The 16,817-nt window shown below is 41.0% G+C and overlaps 1 protein-coding gene across 16 annotated transcripts in view; it reads right to left on the bottom strand.

Annotated features, from left to right (window-relative positions):
• The window catches only part of kif1b (kinesin family member 1B), a 63,587-nt gene that overhangs the window by 4,512 nt on the left and 42,258 nt on the right, over positions 1–16,817 (bottom strand). For 6 of the 16 annotated variants that reach the window (XM_035951447.2, XM_035951450.2, XM_035951449.2 and 3 more), the window contains 25 exons: positions 15,759–15,937; positions 15,038–15,175; positions 13,872–14,123; positions 11,982–12,100; positions 11,586–11,671; positions 10,314–10,443; positions 9,788–9,941; positions 8,954–9,044; positions 8,747–8,865; positions 8,586–8,641; positions 7,206–7,314; positions 6,001–6,067; positions 5,628–5,712; positions 5,055–5,160; positions 4,600–4,626; positions 3,550–3,664; positions 3,329–3,462; positions 3,178–3,239; positions 2,941–3,086; positions 2,463–2,723; positions 2,282–2,353; positions 2,041–2,162; positions 1,794–1,946; positions 1,375–1,567; positions 1,099–1,217 (listed from right to left, as the gene is read on the bottom strand). In XM_035951447.2, coding sequence (XP_035807340.2) covers positions 1,099–1,217; positions 1,375–1,567; positions 1,794–1,946; positions 2,041–2,162; positions 2,282–2,353; positions 2,463–2,723; positions 2,941–3,086; positions 3,178–3,239; positions 3,329–3,462; positions 3,550–3,664; positions 4,600–4,626; positions 5,055–5,160; positions 5,628–5,712; positions 6,001–6,067; positions 7,206–7,314; positions 8,586–8,641; positions 8,747–8,865; positions 8,954–9,044; positions 9,788–9,941; positions 10,314–10,443; positions 11,586–11,671; positions 11,982–12,100; positions 13,872–14,123; positions 15,038–15,175; positions 15,759–15,937 — 3,095 coding nt within the window. The remainder of the gene's footprint in view (positions 1–1,098; positions 1,218–1,374; positions 1,568–1,793; positions 1,947–2,040; positions 2,163–2,281; positions 2,354–2,462; positions 2,724–2,940; positions 3,087–3,177; positions 3,240–3,328; positions 3,463–3,549; positions 3,665–4,599; positions 4,627–5,054; positions 5,161–5,627; positions 5,713–6,000; positions 6,068–7,205; positions 7,315–8,585; positions 8,642–8,746; positions 8,866–8,953; positions 9,045–9,787; positions 9,942–10,313; positions 10,444–11,585; positions 11,672–11,981; positions 12,101–13,871; positions 14,124–15,037; positions 15,176–15,758; positions 15,938–16,817) is intronic. The other 10 variants (XM_023277269.3, XM_023277270.3, XM_023277275.3 and 7 more) reach the window with 3 other exon arrangements.

The following is a 16,817-nucleotide window of genomic DNA, read 5'->3' as shown; positions in this document are numbered from 1 at the left end:
TGATGGTTACTTGTTACTTAGATTGTGCTGTGGGCGAGGCGTTGCTGTGACCTCAGAGTGATTACAGACTGGCAGAGGCGGCTGCATCAGAGCAAAAGTAACACTTTTAATCTATTTTATCAGAAACTATTAAATAAAAATAACATTATCAATAAGTGGAAGAAAACAGAATATCTGCACAGATAAGGCTCCTCTGAGTAAAAGCCTAGTCTGCTCTGATAGCTCAGCTGGCCTGTTGAAAGCAACGTCACACTGATTATACACAGAAACACCTGATCTATGAGTATCGACAGAGGGACATATTCCTAGCAGAGCTGGCTCCCGTCAAGAAATTATTTCAGACTGTGAGGCAGCAGCTCATTCATTAATTGAGGTCCTAACTAGCTGCCAGGCAGACTTCAAATGAGGGGTTTCAGGTGGGTAAGGAGCTGTGTTTTCTGTGGGAAAGAATAACTCCCTTTGGCCTCTCCAGACCTTCTATAGGCATGAAAAAGCTTAACATTACACTAAAGGAAAGGGAAAACAAAAAAAGCATAATATGAGCTCTTTAACCCTCGTGTTGTCCTGCGGGTCAAAACTGACCCGTTTTCAAGTTTTAAAATGTGGAAAAAATATATATTTTCACAGTGAAACTTCTGATGTCCACATTTTCAACATTTTTGGTAAATCTTTGAACATTTTTTGGTTGAAAAAAAGAAATGTTAAAAATGTTTCTTAAGAACATTCACAAAAAAAATCAACCAAAATCCAGCGAAATTCGCTGGATTTTGGTTGATTTTTATGTGAATGTTCTTAAAGAAAATATTAGAAGTTTTACTGATATATATGGAATCACTTTAAATATTTTTAAGATTTTTTTGGAAGATTTTTACTAATTTTTGGGAAATATTTACAAGACTTTTCTTGCCAAATTTGGGGGATTTTTTTTTAAATAAAACTTTTAAGGGAAACTTTTAAGGAATTATTGGAACTTTCTTCCTGAAGGTTTTGCAAATTTTCAGAAATTTGGGGATTTTGCCCATAAATTGCCCATAAATTGCCCATAAATGAAGACAACAGGAGGGTTAAATGCTGTGTGACTGCAGTGGGTGGCTGTACCTTATCGTTCCTGCTAGCAGAGGATTAAAGGCGTACAGCCAGTCGTTCATGTCTTTTTCATTGTTGGCCTGCAGGAGGATTCCTCGATGCTTTGTGCACACAGCAAACGTGTTGGGAGTCTGAAAAGAAAACATCCGTCATATACATTTAGATAAAGTGCACACACAAGCCTGTTGCTGATGTCAGTTTTTCAAATTTTTGTGAAAGAATACACCAGCATGCAGGTATGTGGATGGGCTGATAAACCTGATGCAGTGCTGGTATTTGTTTCCCCACCTTGAGCATGGCCTGCTGGTCTTCGCTGTATTCCACCTGCGCTGTGGAGAGGTTGAGGACACCTCGCTCCACTGGGTCCTTGTCACTGTTGTAGATGAAGACGTAGGGTCGGCGAACGACCACAAAGTGCTTCACCCACGAGTTCGAGCGTGGCTCCATGAAGCTCAGGAAACCCTTCTTGGACACAACAGATCTGAAAAAAAAAGCAAAAAAAAGAGAAACCGGTCAAGGGAGTGCTTGTTTTTCTGAGGAAGAATCTGATTTGTTTTGCTTCTGGTTGAAATCGTCCAGGTTCAGCAAGTTTAATCAATTCACATCGTTTCTGCCTGAGTTAGAAAACCAGGTTATTAAATCTCATATTGAATGTTTTTATTTCACTGGAGCACACAGGTCAGACATGCTAACATGACTCTACGCACCCTGGCCTCATTTCTTCAATATCAGGCACCAAGTTGAGGAACTCGTTCTTTCCAGCCCGTGCAAGGTAGGACGTCTCCAGAGTGGGAACCATCGGGAAGTTTTCATAGTCTGAGCAGGAGGGACTGGAGGCACGAGAGCTGGTCTCTGGGGTCCTTAGAAACAAAGCAAAGCAAGTTAGCACCATGGTGGCAGTGAATGTCAGTAATCTCAACCGCTGTACAGGAGATTTTTAGAGAAAAGCTGTACTTCTGGTCTATGGAGCCACAGCGGGAGTCGGACAGAGAGGGGCAGGTTGAAGAGGGGGTGAGGGTGGCGCTGCTGAAGCTGGTCACTGATGTGTCACGTCCAATGGGTGAGATGTCAGAGAGCTGGAGTGAAAAAACAAGCAGATGTTAAATTTAGCAACTTCCTAGTGAGATATTATACTGTAGTCACATGTCAGCATGAAATTATACAAATAAAACGTGACCAAAATGAGGTTTCTCACTTTGCAGTCACTGATACTGTTGACCACCTCGTTGTATTCACTGTTGAAGGTGTGTGTCAGGAGGCGCAAGCACTAGAAGACAACAAAGATGAGACTGATCAGTTCACAGCAGAGGAGGAGAAGCAGCTGTTCAGAGAAAATAATTGCTGTCAACATCACAAAACACAGGATTTCTCTTCACCTTCGTAGCCAGCTCCTTCTCACGATCCACCAGGCTCTCGATGTCGGCCGAGTCGTAGCCGCTGCTCTCGCTGGGCGTGATGGCGCTTTCAAAGGTGGTGCTGGAGATCTGTGAGGAGATGGAGGTGGAGGTGGACAGGGTGCCTGAGCTCATGCTGGGCGACAGAGACTCGCTCAGGGACTTGGTGGTCGGAGCTGTTCCCACTGGAGCCGCCTCTCCAAGCTTCTCCCTCAGCAGGAGGAGGTGACGGGTCTTCTCCACCTGGACGGATGACAGCGGAGGAGAAGGCACCAGTTAGGTTTCTACTCCAAGAAGAAACTTTTTCAAGAAAGTGTGAGTATTTTATGGAAGGTTGATTTTTTTTTTCTTTCAGTAAGATATTAGGCAGTTAGAAAGAGGAGAAATAAACAACAGAAGGGTTTGGAAGGTAAAAGGAAAATTATTTTGCAGGTTTGAAATATGATTCTGAAGGTCCCACCTCATGCAGCTGCTCCATTTTCTCCAGCTCCCATTGGTGCTCCAGGATTAGGCTGTCTCCTCTAGGCCTCCACCCGGCCAGGTTCTCCTCTCCTCGCACATAAGCCACTGATGTGTCCAGGATCTTCCTCCTCCTACGCTGCATCCCTGCTCAGGACAAAAGCGCTAATTAGGCTGATGTTCTCGAAGGAAAACCTTGTCTTCAAGCATTCTTTAAATGATTTTTCAGTCTGCTCACCTGGACTTCCGGTGTCAGACATCTTGCACAAGCTCAGCTCGTAGATGCCCGTGACTCGGTTGCTGTAATGAGGCATAGGAGGTTCTATTAACATGTCAGAGACACTGTTTATTAACAGAAAATGATCCAGCTGTAGAAATAGCAACAATACCAGTCAGGAGTTTTGGAGTATCCACTTCCAAAGAGGTTCCTGAGAGAACGAGGAGGGGAGATCTTGGCATCTCGGGAGTAGAAGACCATGCAGATGTCTTTGGTAATAATAGCAGGCTGGATGCAGTGGTCCAGCTGAGAAGAGGAGGAACATGAAACCCAAAGATGTAAACTAACAGAGTGACACTGCAAACGTCTACAACACAATGGAGCAGTACAAACCTCCAGATATGCAGACAAGGTCATGTAGATCTTCTCTCCATAAGGAGTGACTCGGTTTAGCAGGAGGGAGTTGTGCAGGGAGCTGTCCCACACTGCCTCGAAGCGATAGAAAGTCCTGAAGGGAAAAACCGAAGGGCAAGAAAAATTAGCTTCCAGAGTGTTATCTTCTATGAAGTACTACTTAGTGCTTCTTTGTGGATACAGCAGGGTGTAATTCTGAGGAAAAACTAGTTAATAACCTTACAGTGGTTCAATTGTCATTCTGTTACCAACGACCTGAGCACAACTCTAACAGATTAGGCAGTGAACAGTGTGCAGTGACTGAAGCGACCCTCACGTTTATCCCTGGTCACAACAAGATGTGAGGAAACGTGGTGAGACCTTGACGACAGACACAATAGGAGCCATGGAGTGCCAGGAGTCAACTGGCACAAACCAGGACGGTGATATGAAGAATGTGAAGCTTATATGTTTAATATGTCGTAGTTAAGCAGTGATACAGATCATGCAGCTTACAGCAGTAATGTAAAGATCAGACAACTTCTGAGATTTTCAAATCAGCAGCAGAACATTAGTTTACTGCCATCTGTGAGGCTGTGTACCAGGCTGCACTGTTCCGGTTGTTGGCAGCAGGGGGCGCGCTAACCCACAAACAGAGCCAGAGCTGCTCTGCTGGTGTCTCACTGGCCTTCAGTGTTACTGAGTTCAGACTCACACAGTGAAAAACAACTGAGAGGAAAGCATTCATTTGGAAATGTCTGAGTGCCACAGAAGATCAACACACCACTGTGGGTGTAATTAAGGACACAAAATCACAAACTAATACAAAAATACAAAAAAGGGGTTTGCATTTGCATTTAAGATCACCTTTACTCACCCATTAAGAATTTGGAGTTAAATTTTTTTTTAAGGTTAATAACTGATGGAAATAAAGGCAGATCTTATGCAACATGCCAGCTGAGGAGAACTTATTTCTATGAACCTATGGGACTAAAGAGAAGCATAAAGGTCTTTCAGCGAAGGACCCTTATGTTCTCTGACCACTAGTACCTATCAATATCCTTATCAATAGAAAGCCTGAGCACAATCAAGAGTCCAGCAGCAGCAGGAGGAGAGAGTGCACAGAAAAAAAGAGAGAAGCACAAAGAGTCAGGCAACAAAGGCAATGAAGCAAATAAACAGGAAAATTAACAGCAGTGAAAATGGAAATGGTCATGCAGTGACTTCGATGTGACTTTGGCAGATATATAGACAGACAAATGCACTGATATCGTCTGATACTGAACAACATACAAACAGCTTCAAAGAAAAACTAATTAAAAACATGATGGTAAGTTAATCATGATAAAATGATGATTGCTTTATTTTGAAAAAAACATGTTTTGTTACAGGCTTGGACTGGACATCCTAAATGTTATGTTTAGTGTGTGTTCAGCTTCTGTTACTGACAATTTAGCTTTAATGTAGACAGAGTAAAACCAGTTCAATGTGGGCATTTCACCTACCTGTTGGTGTTGTGGGATGACTTGATGTTCTTGGCAGAAATGATGTTAAGGGACAGGACAGCATCTGCTGCGCTATCATCCACTTCAGCCTTGTTCCTAATACGACCTGGATACAGACAAGCATGAAACATCAGTCTGATTATTAAAACTAATCACTGTTTTTGAGGTAAAATAAAGTCTCAACATTGGAAATCAATCAGCAGAGAAGTTTAACTGCCAGTCTGTCCATTAACAGCCATGTTATCACAGGATCGAGCACAAAGACATGCATCCTCACTCATGAGCCTCTCTGGATAAAATTGTCATTAGCTAAATGTGGAAAATGTGAAATTTAATTATTTGGTCCATCAGCTCTGGCTGCAGCATAAACTGCTGAAAGCAAAACGCAGCCTGAAGCAAAACAGGCGCATCTTTCCAGATTGGAACTATTACTGAGAACACTTTGGTGTTGTTAAAGGTGTTGTGTAACTCTGTCTCTCGTCCACTAGTACGGAACAGGAGGGTTTTTGTGTTTCTGGTTCCTGTTTGCTGTTGCGAGGCAGCACTATTAGTCCCTGAGGGAAGACAACTCACCCACAACCAGCTCGCGAACGTCCTTCCAGTGGAGCTCGCTACCCTTCTCATGGATGAGAGTCACTGTGATCCTCCGCTGGATCCCCTGCAGCAAACACGACAGGAGCTTAGAATGACAGCAAACAGCTAAAACTGAATTAAACCTCTACATGTGAATTAAACCTCTAAATGATATTTCCTGTCTTCAGACAAGAAATATCATTTACTTGTGTAAACTTTTTAGGTTGAAAAACAACAACACATATTACATTCTCTTTGTTCTGGCAGGTTTACTGGAAATAGGATCTCATCTGAATTTGTGTCCAGTGAAAACTGGATTTACAGAATCAGTGCCTGGTGTGTGAGGAAGAGGAAAGGTGTGGATCTCTGTTACCTGGTGCAGCAGGTAGGTGCCATGGCAGGGAAGTCCTCCACTGTGATCCACTACAGCTGGGATGTACCTGAGGATGAAGGGAGGTCATTACGGACATGTCAAACATTACAACTTTCTTTTTTGATAATTATGATTAAATAAGATCCCCGCTGTTGTGGACATTTAAACTGGAACTATTCTGATTCACAGTCAAATCTTTCAGATCTTTTGACGGAGTTTACACTGACTTTTTGCTCATGCGTTGGCAGGTAAAGATTTCAATTGTGCCTTAATGTTATATTGAGGTTTTTACTACATTTATGGCCATTGTTTGTAGCAAATAGTTAGTGAAAGATAAATTCTAATGGTGGTATTTCACGATTTCCAAAACCTGCCGGTAGGTTTGAAACGCATGTTACCTTTTTAGAAAAAGGCAAAATTACACCATTTATCAGAGCCAGAACTGTAAAATCAGAAAGAATTGTCAGATTTTCAACTTTCAAATTGTCTTGGTACTATTCATATTTGATGTGCTGTTCCCTCAGAAAAATGAACCAAATCTAATAATCTATCAAAATCCCTTTATTCTAGAGGTCCCATTTAAAAAACTGCCAAAAGTAAATCATGTCCTCTAACCAGTTTCTGTAAAATCGAAAAAATTTGGTATAACCTTGTGCAACAATGAAGCTTTTAGTGACTCAGCTGCAACCAACAGTCACGTGACAAAAATTCAGACACTTTCGAGCTAAACTGGGCAAAACTGCAGGCTGTGTTTATAGTATGTCTGTGGTACTCAGAACCACCATTTCTTTCCAGTAATGGTAACATATGCAGGCGTATGGAAAAATGTTTTATGTTGATTCAATTTTTCAAAATAAATAATCAAAGAAATTAAATTTTTTTTTTCATTTTTATGAATTAAGATATTCCAATTTTGTGAAACTGCAACAGCAGCATGGCTTTTTCCATAGAGGTATAGGACATCATATTGCAGTAAAAAAGGAATTCACATCGAGTATCATGTAAAAGCAGCAAAAAATGCCCAGAAACTGCTTGGAGTTTAGAGGCTTAATCTATATATTTCTTACTTAATATTTTCTTGTAACATACTGAAACAGTTTGACAAGTTTCCTGTTTTTCTAAATGGCACATAAAGACCTTTAAGAGTCTGATAATATCTAATTTACATATGCATGTGAATATTAGATCCACAGGTAGAAACTTACTCTCCAGTGGGCTCCAGCTCACTGATCTCAAACCACACCAGCAGGTCATACTTGCTGACACACTGACCCAGGTTGGACTTGGTGATGGTGTTCAACTTGGTGGCTGGAACTGACACATAAAAACATAGGCTTAGCATGATCAATTTAGAATTTACCTCAAGTTCACAGGGGATGAATAACAGTAAGGGACAGATATTAACTGCACCATTTGGATTACTAATTGGAGGATGGATATGTGACGTAAACACACTGCTGACACTGGATACTGAGTCATTAACCCCCACACGTATATGACATATTTTGGAAGAAAATAGCAGAAAACCGAAGCTGGGGGTAATGCAGTGCATTCAAACTAAATGTTAACTGTGGTGTGAGTGGCTAAATCACAGATTACACCACCACTGACAGCACCCTGCTGTCTGACACATCAGGATTATGTTCCTGTTGAAACAGGCTAATCTCCGAGGCACACAGTTACATTCATTTGGCCACAATATGGCTGAAAGGAATAATATTTCACATGGAAACTGCCGTAATTAGAATGCTAAAGGCTTCGCCCTCTAGAGTCTGATCGAAGCTGTGAATGCTAAGTCAGTGATCCTCTATGATTATGATAAATACTCATTTTACATTTTGGCTTGAGATTGAGCAAATGCTGCAGATTTACCTGAAGATGTCACCTCAGGCCACTTTCTAAGCGACAAGGGAGGGTTGGATTGAGCTGACAAGACCTAAACATGCTGCAGCGAGGTGCAGCACACCACCACCACTGCAGAGCTTTGTTGCGCTACTACCTGCAGTCACAGAGCACCACAAGAGCAAAGCACAGCACTAGTCTAATTGCTACAACACAGATGCATCTGATGTCTAGCTACCACAGAGTCCGCTGTACCAACCGTGGTGCCTGGGCACAATTAGCACGGGGTCAGTGGGTAACGTGAGGAACGGGAAGTGAGAGAGCTGGTCAGCCTCGTCCTCCAGACTGGCCACAGCGGAGGAGGCGAGGGCGTTGGCGTGCTCAGACAGCGTGTCCAGCACTTTGCCGTTGACATATCCGCTCATGAGGTAGCGGACCAACTCTATCTTTCGGGTATGGTCTGGGTGTGTGATGTTGCACGGACAGTAAGAAAGATTGGAAGGGAAGTGTGGATAAAGACACGTGGATGAGGGAGGAGAGAGTTGGGTAAGAGGATTACAAATTGTACGATTAAATAAGAGACCCAAAAAAATCCAAAGGAAGCGAGAAATGAAAGAAAAAGTGGAAGGACACATGAGGAATGATTATGTAACTGTAATAACACAAAACATGCTGAAATGATGGTGACAGGTGACGAACACATTGCTGTTACAGTAGGTGTGTAATGACACTGAAATCCTTACCTGGTTTAGACAGAGGCATGGGAATAGGGTAGTATTTCCTCGATGGCGTTGGAGGACTGTTGAGACAAATGAAAAATTGAAACTACAGAACATCAGAAAACATATTTTGTCTGGTATATACAACAGCTCTATAGAAGAACTGCTTTTTCAACGTCACCAACCTGATCAGGTCCTGGCCATAAAGATGCAGTGGGTGCTGCTGGTAGTGGCCAAACACTTCAAACACAATGGGTTTGCTCTTGATGTACTCAATAAAGGACTCCGTGACCTCCACTGAAATCTGCTCAAAGAACGAAGAAAGAAATGTCAGACCCACTTAATCTAAAGAAGTACAGCTTGTACGTGTGCAGGTGTGTGTGTGCACTCACATTCTGGACGTGGTAAAAGCCCAGAGGAGCTCCTTTGCCGGCGTTTTTCAGAGGCTCGGTGGAAAAAGCCTCATCGTGACGATGCAGGAAACTAAAGGAATATAAATCAATGTCACATTAATTTTTTAAAACAAATAAAATAGAAAAAATGCCATGAACTTCTAGGATTCAGTTATTATTGCAACTCAAAGATAAAGAAAAATTGATATTAATTCAATTAGCGAACTGAAATCGAATGATTTTAAAACCTACAGTCACTAATCTTCAGTGGTGCTTCACCTAAGTAGTCCCATGTTATGTTCCTTTCCACTTGTATTCTACTATATTTTGGAGGTAAATATTGTACTTTAGTAACTTGTTATTTTGCAGATTAGTAGTATTAAAAAATAAACTGACAAATAGGTAATGCTATATTGATAAACTAATTAGCAGTATATAAAGTAATTGAAATTAAACATCAAAGTGATAAACACACTAATGAAACAACTATCATAATCCAATAACATAATACATGCAGTTTTAAGTAATAAGTACTGTGACTTTAATTACTTTGGGTATATTTCAACGCCAATACTTTTGTACTTTTATTCAAGCAAATTTTTCTGTGGTATTACTATTATATTTTAATTTACCTTTGGAGAGGTGGTTTTTACTATTGTTTTCACAACAAGCTCAACAGTTTTACTTCTAGCTTTTGTAAATACGGATACATTTACAATAGTATCTCTCTATGTAACAGTTAGATAAAAGATAAACACTCAGGATACTTCAAACTGTACAGCTCTGATATCAGCATTCAACGGCATCTCTACTCTGAGACTACAGTGGACTTACTTGAATTGGCAGAAGATGTCAGCATACTCAGGCGGAATGCCGTTAGCCTGGAGCACAGTGACACGGAAGGTGAAGATGCTGCCCACCTCCAGCTGGCCTGCCAGCCCGTCGCCATGACTCAGCTTGGTGTCTGCGATGTTTCCCAGCTTGAGGTCTGCAGAAAAAGCCATAAGGGAAGGTTAGTGGGACTTGTGTGATGATTTACTAAAAAAATGACCCTCAACTGCACCTGTGATTGTGCTTCGCAATCTGCATCTGAATTCTAAGCTCTGCACAAAACAGTCCGACTGGTTTTCGGCACATTTTCAAGCTTAAAGGGATTTATAGAGCCGATCCTGCTGTTCACTCATCAAATAGCCTTTGTACACATTCCTTCATAGAGCAGGAAAAACTGCAAAAACACAGTCACATTTCCATGACAAGAAGTCCTCCTTTGCATTCAGCAGGACCATCTGCCATGTGTGTTTACCCCTGGGATGAGAGGTCGAAATTTACGAGTGGCGAGGTGAAGGTCTGGAAGCCGTACCCATGTCATTGATTCTGTTGAGCTCCTCCGAGGGTGTGATGACCTCTGAACTCTGACCCTGGCCCTCCACAATGCGAAGCTCTTCCAGGGACATGCCGGAGCGGGTCATAACCGTAGAGGGGAAGTCGTTCTGACGGAGGGAAAAGAGATGCAAGAGGAGATGGATTAGAACATTAACATATAGCTGTTATAGTGTGAAGCTCTACTAGCAGAATGAATTTCTTTATTGTATAATATCAGTTGATTGACGTTAAAACCTACACTACCGTTCAAAAGTTTGGGGTCACTTAGGAATGTCCTCATATTTGAAAGAAAAACCGTTTTTTTCATTGAATATGACATTAAATTAACCATAAATACAGTGACTATTCTAGCTTGAAACAGCTGATTTTTAATGGAATATCTCCATAGAGGTACAGAGGAACATTTCCAGCAACCATCACTCCTGTGTTCTAATGCTACATTGTGTTAGCTAATGGTGTTGAAAGGCTAATTGATGATTAACCCTCCTGTTGTCTTCATTTACAGGCACCAAAAAATATTTGTTTCCTTGCCTGAAAAAATCCAAAAATTCAGCAAAAAAATTCCACAAATTTCTGAAAATTTGCAAAACCTTCAGGAAGAAAATTCCAATAATTCCTTAAAAATTTCCCTTGAAAGTTTGATTTTTTAAAAAATTCCCCAAATTTGACAAGAAAATTTTTGTAAATATTTTCTAAAAATTAGTAAAAGTCTTCCAAAAAAATCCTAAAAACATCTACAGTGATTACATATATATCAGAAAAACTTCTAATATTTTCTTTAAGAACATTCACATAAAAATCGTTGATTTTTTTTGTGAATGTTCTTAAGAAACATTTTTAAAATTTCTTTTTTTCCACCAAAAATGTCCAAAGATTTCCCAAAAATGTGGAAAATGTGGACATCAGAAGTTTCACTGTGAAAATATATATTTTTTCCACATTTTCAAACTTTAAAACGGGTCAATTTTGACCTGCAGGACGACACAAGGGTTGAAAAACCCTTATACAATTTTGTTGGCAAATAAATAAAAGTGTGAGTCTTCATGGAAAACATGAAATTGCCTGGGTGACCCCAAGCTTTTCAATCATAGTGTATATTTGCCAAATTAGTTTAATAGTAGTAGGGAAATAAGACATAGTATAATCCTCAAACTAAACACAGCATTCTCTGGTGATATGACGTTCTAACCCAAATATTACACACAGGAAAAGTGTGTCTCTGAAACTCCTTTCATCCTTCAGGGCTTACCTTTTTGAAGTATTCATCATCAAAGGAAATCTTGGCGGTTCCTGACTGTCTAACTCCTGACCCGTAGTCTGGAGCCTCTTCGTCAGCTACAAAAAGACAAACCATCTTATCGGGATGTATCACAGACGCAGCTGACTTAAACCGTCAGAGCACATCAAAAGGAGAGAAATCTAAGGGAATCTTTTCTTTGCCAACAGATCAGTGGCTCGAAAAGCCCTTCAATGTGTTGTCACACTGCTATCAAAACAGAAGCACACGTTTGTCAGACTATTTGGTTTGTGTAAAATATATTAATGAAGCACCGTGTGGCACAAATGCACTCGTTGATAACATCAGTGGCAATGTTTTATCTGCTCCAATCATCTCGCTCATTAAAGAGTCTCATTAATTACTCACCAGCTATAGCCTGGACCCCCACGCGCAGGAAACCACGCACCTCGCCCTTCTCCGTTACTATGGCAACACGGTGAACCAGTGGTACAGGGTACAGCAGGTTGCTCAGGTACACGAAAGCTCTGAGAGGAAACAAGAGGGAAGAGATATGAAAACCTGATTGTGGCGCAGCGTGGAGCAGTCGTTTAAACCAGAAAACACTTGATACACGGTGGCATATGACTTTTTTTGGGGTTACATAATTGACATCTCTTGTGTTTAATTACTGAAAGCAGATTAGATATCCTCTTAAGGAAAATATATATCCGAGTAGTGACATTAAGACAGTTTTCCGACATCTCTATACACTGACAAATATGCTTTTCCAATGATTTAAACACATGTACACAAACATTTTCAGTGTTTAGCATGTATTAAGGACTACAGTCACATACAGTCAAATATTAGTGACAATAATGTGAAGGCATGAACAAAAACAAATGAAAAAAACCAAAGTGAACATAAAATCAAACATGCTTCAGGGTGTTGAAATCAGCAGCAGCTTAAACCTTCTGTTTTATTTTTAAACTGAGTGACAGGGTGATGACAGATCGGCCAGGATGCAGCTGGATAGGCTGTAAAATAGTGGTTTAGTAGTGGTGTTGTGTCACGGCGACGGTAGTCACTCACTTTCACACTCACTGACATTTTGTTTTGTGGGATATGATTTCCTTCTCTGCACCCCTGGTGACCCACTCCTTTGCTGTCGCTCCCCCACCCACCCTGTCCCCTCCATCCCAGCGCTGGGAGAATCAAGGCCAAGACAGAGCAGAGATATCAATCTGCAAAACCACTGAAGTCACACTGACGCAGGTAGCTGAGCAATGGCTTTGCAGAGTCTGGCTTGGCTTGAAGCCCGCACGGATCTGTCGTCTCATTCTGAGATTGGCACACAGTGTTTATTACCCAGTTATTATGTTTACAGCGCTGAGGCTACAGCCTTGGTGCACCATGTGCTGCGATTTCAAATGCTGCTGGAGCATATTATTTCATTGTGACAATGAAAAGACAAAAAATATGAACAAAAATATGACCGTCACGGGCTAGGGAGTTAATATTAACTACAATACATTTCATGAACAATGTTAAAACAAAGATATAAAAAAAATCAATTAAACACAATATGTATTAAATAAAACAAACCAAAAACATTTCAAAAGAGGTTTAAAGGATAAAAAAAAAACAAATGTAAAATGACAAACATTTAATTAGCTTTGAAACAGCAAATACATGTATTTCACACACACAGAGAGGAGTTAATACAGTGAGTGCTGTGATGGTGGCGGGGGATGAGACGTCACGCTGGGAGGAGGTGGAAAGAAAAAGATGTTGGCTTTTCAGTTTTTTGGGGACTCGGTCTAAATTAAAAGTTGGAGATAAAAAGCTGCCCTGTGAGCACAGAAGTATGACTAATCATATTAAATTCAAAAGGGCTCCATTTTATCTGTGACTGATTTTAGTACAAGATCTCTTTCACAAAAGAGGGCTTTACTAATTATTAGTAAGTGACATGCCTACAGTATTTACTGGCATTTCTAAGCCTCTGACTAGCCAGTTGTTAATATATAAAGAGACTGTATTATGTCTGATATGTTGCTGTTTTTACATCTCTCTACTGCACTGTTTCTTGGCTTTTTTATGTCAGCCTGTCCAAAACCTCCTAAAAATGTCAAGAACATTTCATTTGTATGATGCTACAAGAGGCGGTTTCTAACCTACAGTTATTCATCTTTATTATTTTTCCCCATTCGTTTCACTTTTCTTAAAGCAAACTCAACTAAGCCAACACCAGCTCCAAACTCCTGTCCCAGCCTGCATGTGGAGGATGAGCACAAGCCACTGCCGGTCACCAACCTTCCCACCAGGATGAACCAAGGGGAGCGGTCGTAGAAGGGGTCCTGGCCGTCGCTGAAGATGTCCGAACCCTCCTCGGTGCCGGCGTCCGAGCTGGTGTCGTCCACAAACGCCTCGTCGTCGATCAGGTCGGACATCTCGCTCTGGCGTTCGTCCGCCAGCTCCGTGATCTCAGAGTCGGTGGTGGAGAACGTGGGTGAGGGAGTGCGGTCGGCCAGGTGCTCATTAACGCAACCGTGGAAGATGGGGGAGCTGAGAGGGTTGGTAGTTTGGGAACAGCGGCAAGAATCGAGGAAAAAGGTAACAGTGGAGTGATAGCAGAGTTAAAACAGGCCACGGCAGTTCAGTAAGTCTGGCAACCTGATAATATTTCACTTAATTTTGGAAATTTCCTGAAGCTAATTACATAAAACAACCTATTATTATTATTAAAACACAATCAGCTAACAGTAGCTGGACACTAATCAGTAAAGATGTCACGTGTTTTCTATTTTCTAGCAGTAAGTATAAGCCTTCATTCACTTCACCAAATCAATTGGAGCAGCTATTGCGAGTGCAGCCGTAGGATTCATTTCATAAAGTGCAGGTATTAAGCTAATAGGTGTCAGAGCAGTTTACAGAAACGTGACCATTCTAAACCAAAATGAAACAACACTTTAAAGGATTAACATATAAATCTTCTCATGTATGCTGGGTGAAAGTGGATAGAATACAAAATACAACAAATTCCACTGTGTTGGTGACAAGCTTTGAGTGAATTACAGGAAATATCAACATGAGAACGGCAACAGACAGGGCAAAGGATGAAAAAAAAGAGGATCATTTACACAACTCATGTGATGTCAAATGAAATGGAAAAAAATACAAAGGGACATTGATATGACATTAAAATAAATGAACCAAAGAAAATCACAAATGCAACACATGACAACAAGAAAATGCATTAAAATATTTACGAGGAACAAAACATTGACAGAAATAACTGATAAAGAACGAACACGGGGCATTACTGATACATGTGACTCCAATGACAAGTGATGAAAGTGAAAAATGAAATGTCAAATCAAATGATATGTCAAATCAATAAACCACAACAACCCAACCTGTGCAAACAGACAACAACAGTTATGTATGCGCTTTCTCTTCTGGTTTTGTGTGTCGCATACCTCCCGACGAGTTTGAACCAGTGGAATCGGTCATAAAAGGGGTCGTTTCCTGTCAGAGTGCCTTCGCCGTCCTCCTGGTGAGTGGAGGCCATCTCTCCAGCGCGGTCATACATCTCCCTCATCTGGTCCAGCCGCTGCCTGCAAATGACGCCAGAGTGCACCCAGAATTAATGGAGGTGGAGAATGTACGGCTCACTTAACAGCTGGAGGGAAGAGGTGCTGCTAGATGTAGAGATATCAGACTCATAGCTCTTTGTGTTTGGGTTGTGCTATTTTTCTGAAGCTGAGAGAAATGATCTGACAACAAGCAGATTAAGAGAACTGAAACCTTCACAACATTTGAGTAGATTAATGATTTTTAACACTGAATGCTGACAACAGAAGACACGTTGCATTGTTGCCTTCTAATCACAAATGTGTTTCGGTAAATGGTACTTGTCTTGCATGTTTGATCTTCGCTGTGCAGAAAGATTTATGTTTGGAGTCTGTCACTGGAAATTCTTCAGCTTCAAATGGAAAGCTTGTTCAACTAAAATCTAACATATAGGTGTTTTTATTTCCTTGTACATAGAGACTAGTAGTTAAACTTCTAAGATGGAAAGTATTTAAATATTCACAATTTTTATAAGAATTTCTAAACAGGTAATAGCATTTTTTAATGGAAAAATACACATCAAACTAAAGCCAGAACTAGTTTTAGCAAGTATGGTGTGGGCATTACTTGAGTTTTTCAAGGGACCAGTAGTGTGTAGCTCCATTCTTCAGATCTTGAACCTCTACGGCCACCACGGTGCGAGGGAAAGGTCTGGGGTCACGCTCTTTCTCTGGCTCAGGCGAGAGAAGTTCAGGAGGCAAAGGAGAGTACAGCGTGTCTGTCAGCAAGACGAACTGGAACTGGACCTGAAGAAAAAAAAGACATGGTTGGGAGAGAAAGAATTAGTAAAAGTAGAATAAGAACATCGATGTGGTCATGTTGATAAAGTGAGGTAGCAAACCACCCTCCATTTTGTGGACTCTCTCTTCCTCTGAGGCCAAAATGTTAAACCAATTAACAACTCCGGATATAAATTACAGACAGAAGCCTCGAGGAAAAAAAAAAAGGGGTCTGAAAATGTCATGTGACAGACGACCCATCTCCAGTATCAATCATGTAGCGCCTAGAAGGTGACAGGAATATGAATCACGCCAGTCTCCTGATGGGGAAGGTAAACCTCAGAAGACCAGCTTTAGATTTGTAACAAATCCAGTCCCTCTGTGTGACGATGAATCACTGCTGTGACTAGCATGTGCATTATGTCAAACAGACAGTCAACTCCTCAATTTTTTTCAAGTCTCAGTTCTAATTTGAGGTTTACGTAGATATAGAACAAACATTGTAGGGGATGTAGCCCTTTTAATATTTAATACACAAAGTTTAAGGGTTCATTGGTACCTGGACAAACACACATGAAGTCAAAGAAAAATCATCATATTTAATATCATGCGGAAAATCCTTTGCAGTCAATGACTGCCTGAAGTCTCAGACCCATAAACATCACCAGACGCTGTGAACCTCCCCTTGTGATGCTCCTCCAGGCCTGCAGACATCATCATGTGGGTCTGGGTTGAGGAATCTGGTCAGCTGAATTAATGTATGAATGTATGTAATGGTGTCATTTTACATCACAGTCAAACATCCGTGGATGTGATGGATTATTTCTATGAGGGTGAGTCACCTCTATGCGGCTGCCAGTAAACTGAGGAGAACGGATGGAAGGGGCTACCAGACTCTATACGGCGT

The sequence above is a fragment of the Amphiprion ocellaris genome, chromosome 8, assembly GCF_022539595.1.
Source record: "Amphiprion ocellaris isolate individual 3 ecotype Okinawa chromosome 8, ASM2253959v1, whole genome shotgun sequence".
Classification (NCBI taxonomy): domain Eukaryota; kingdom Metazoa; phylum Chordata; class Actinopteri; family Pomacentridae; genus Amphiprion; species Amphiprion ocellaris.
Note: the sequence above shows the minus strand (reverse complement) of the source record. Positions and strands in the feature narration are given on the sequence as shown.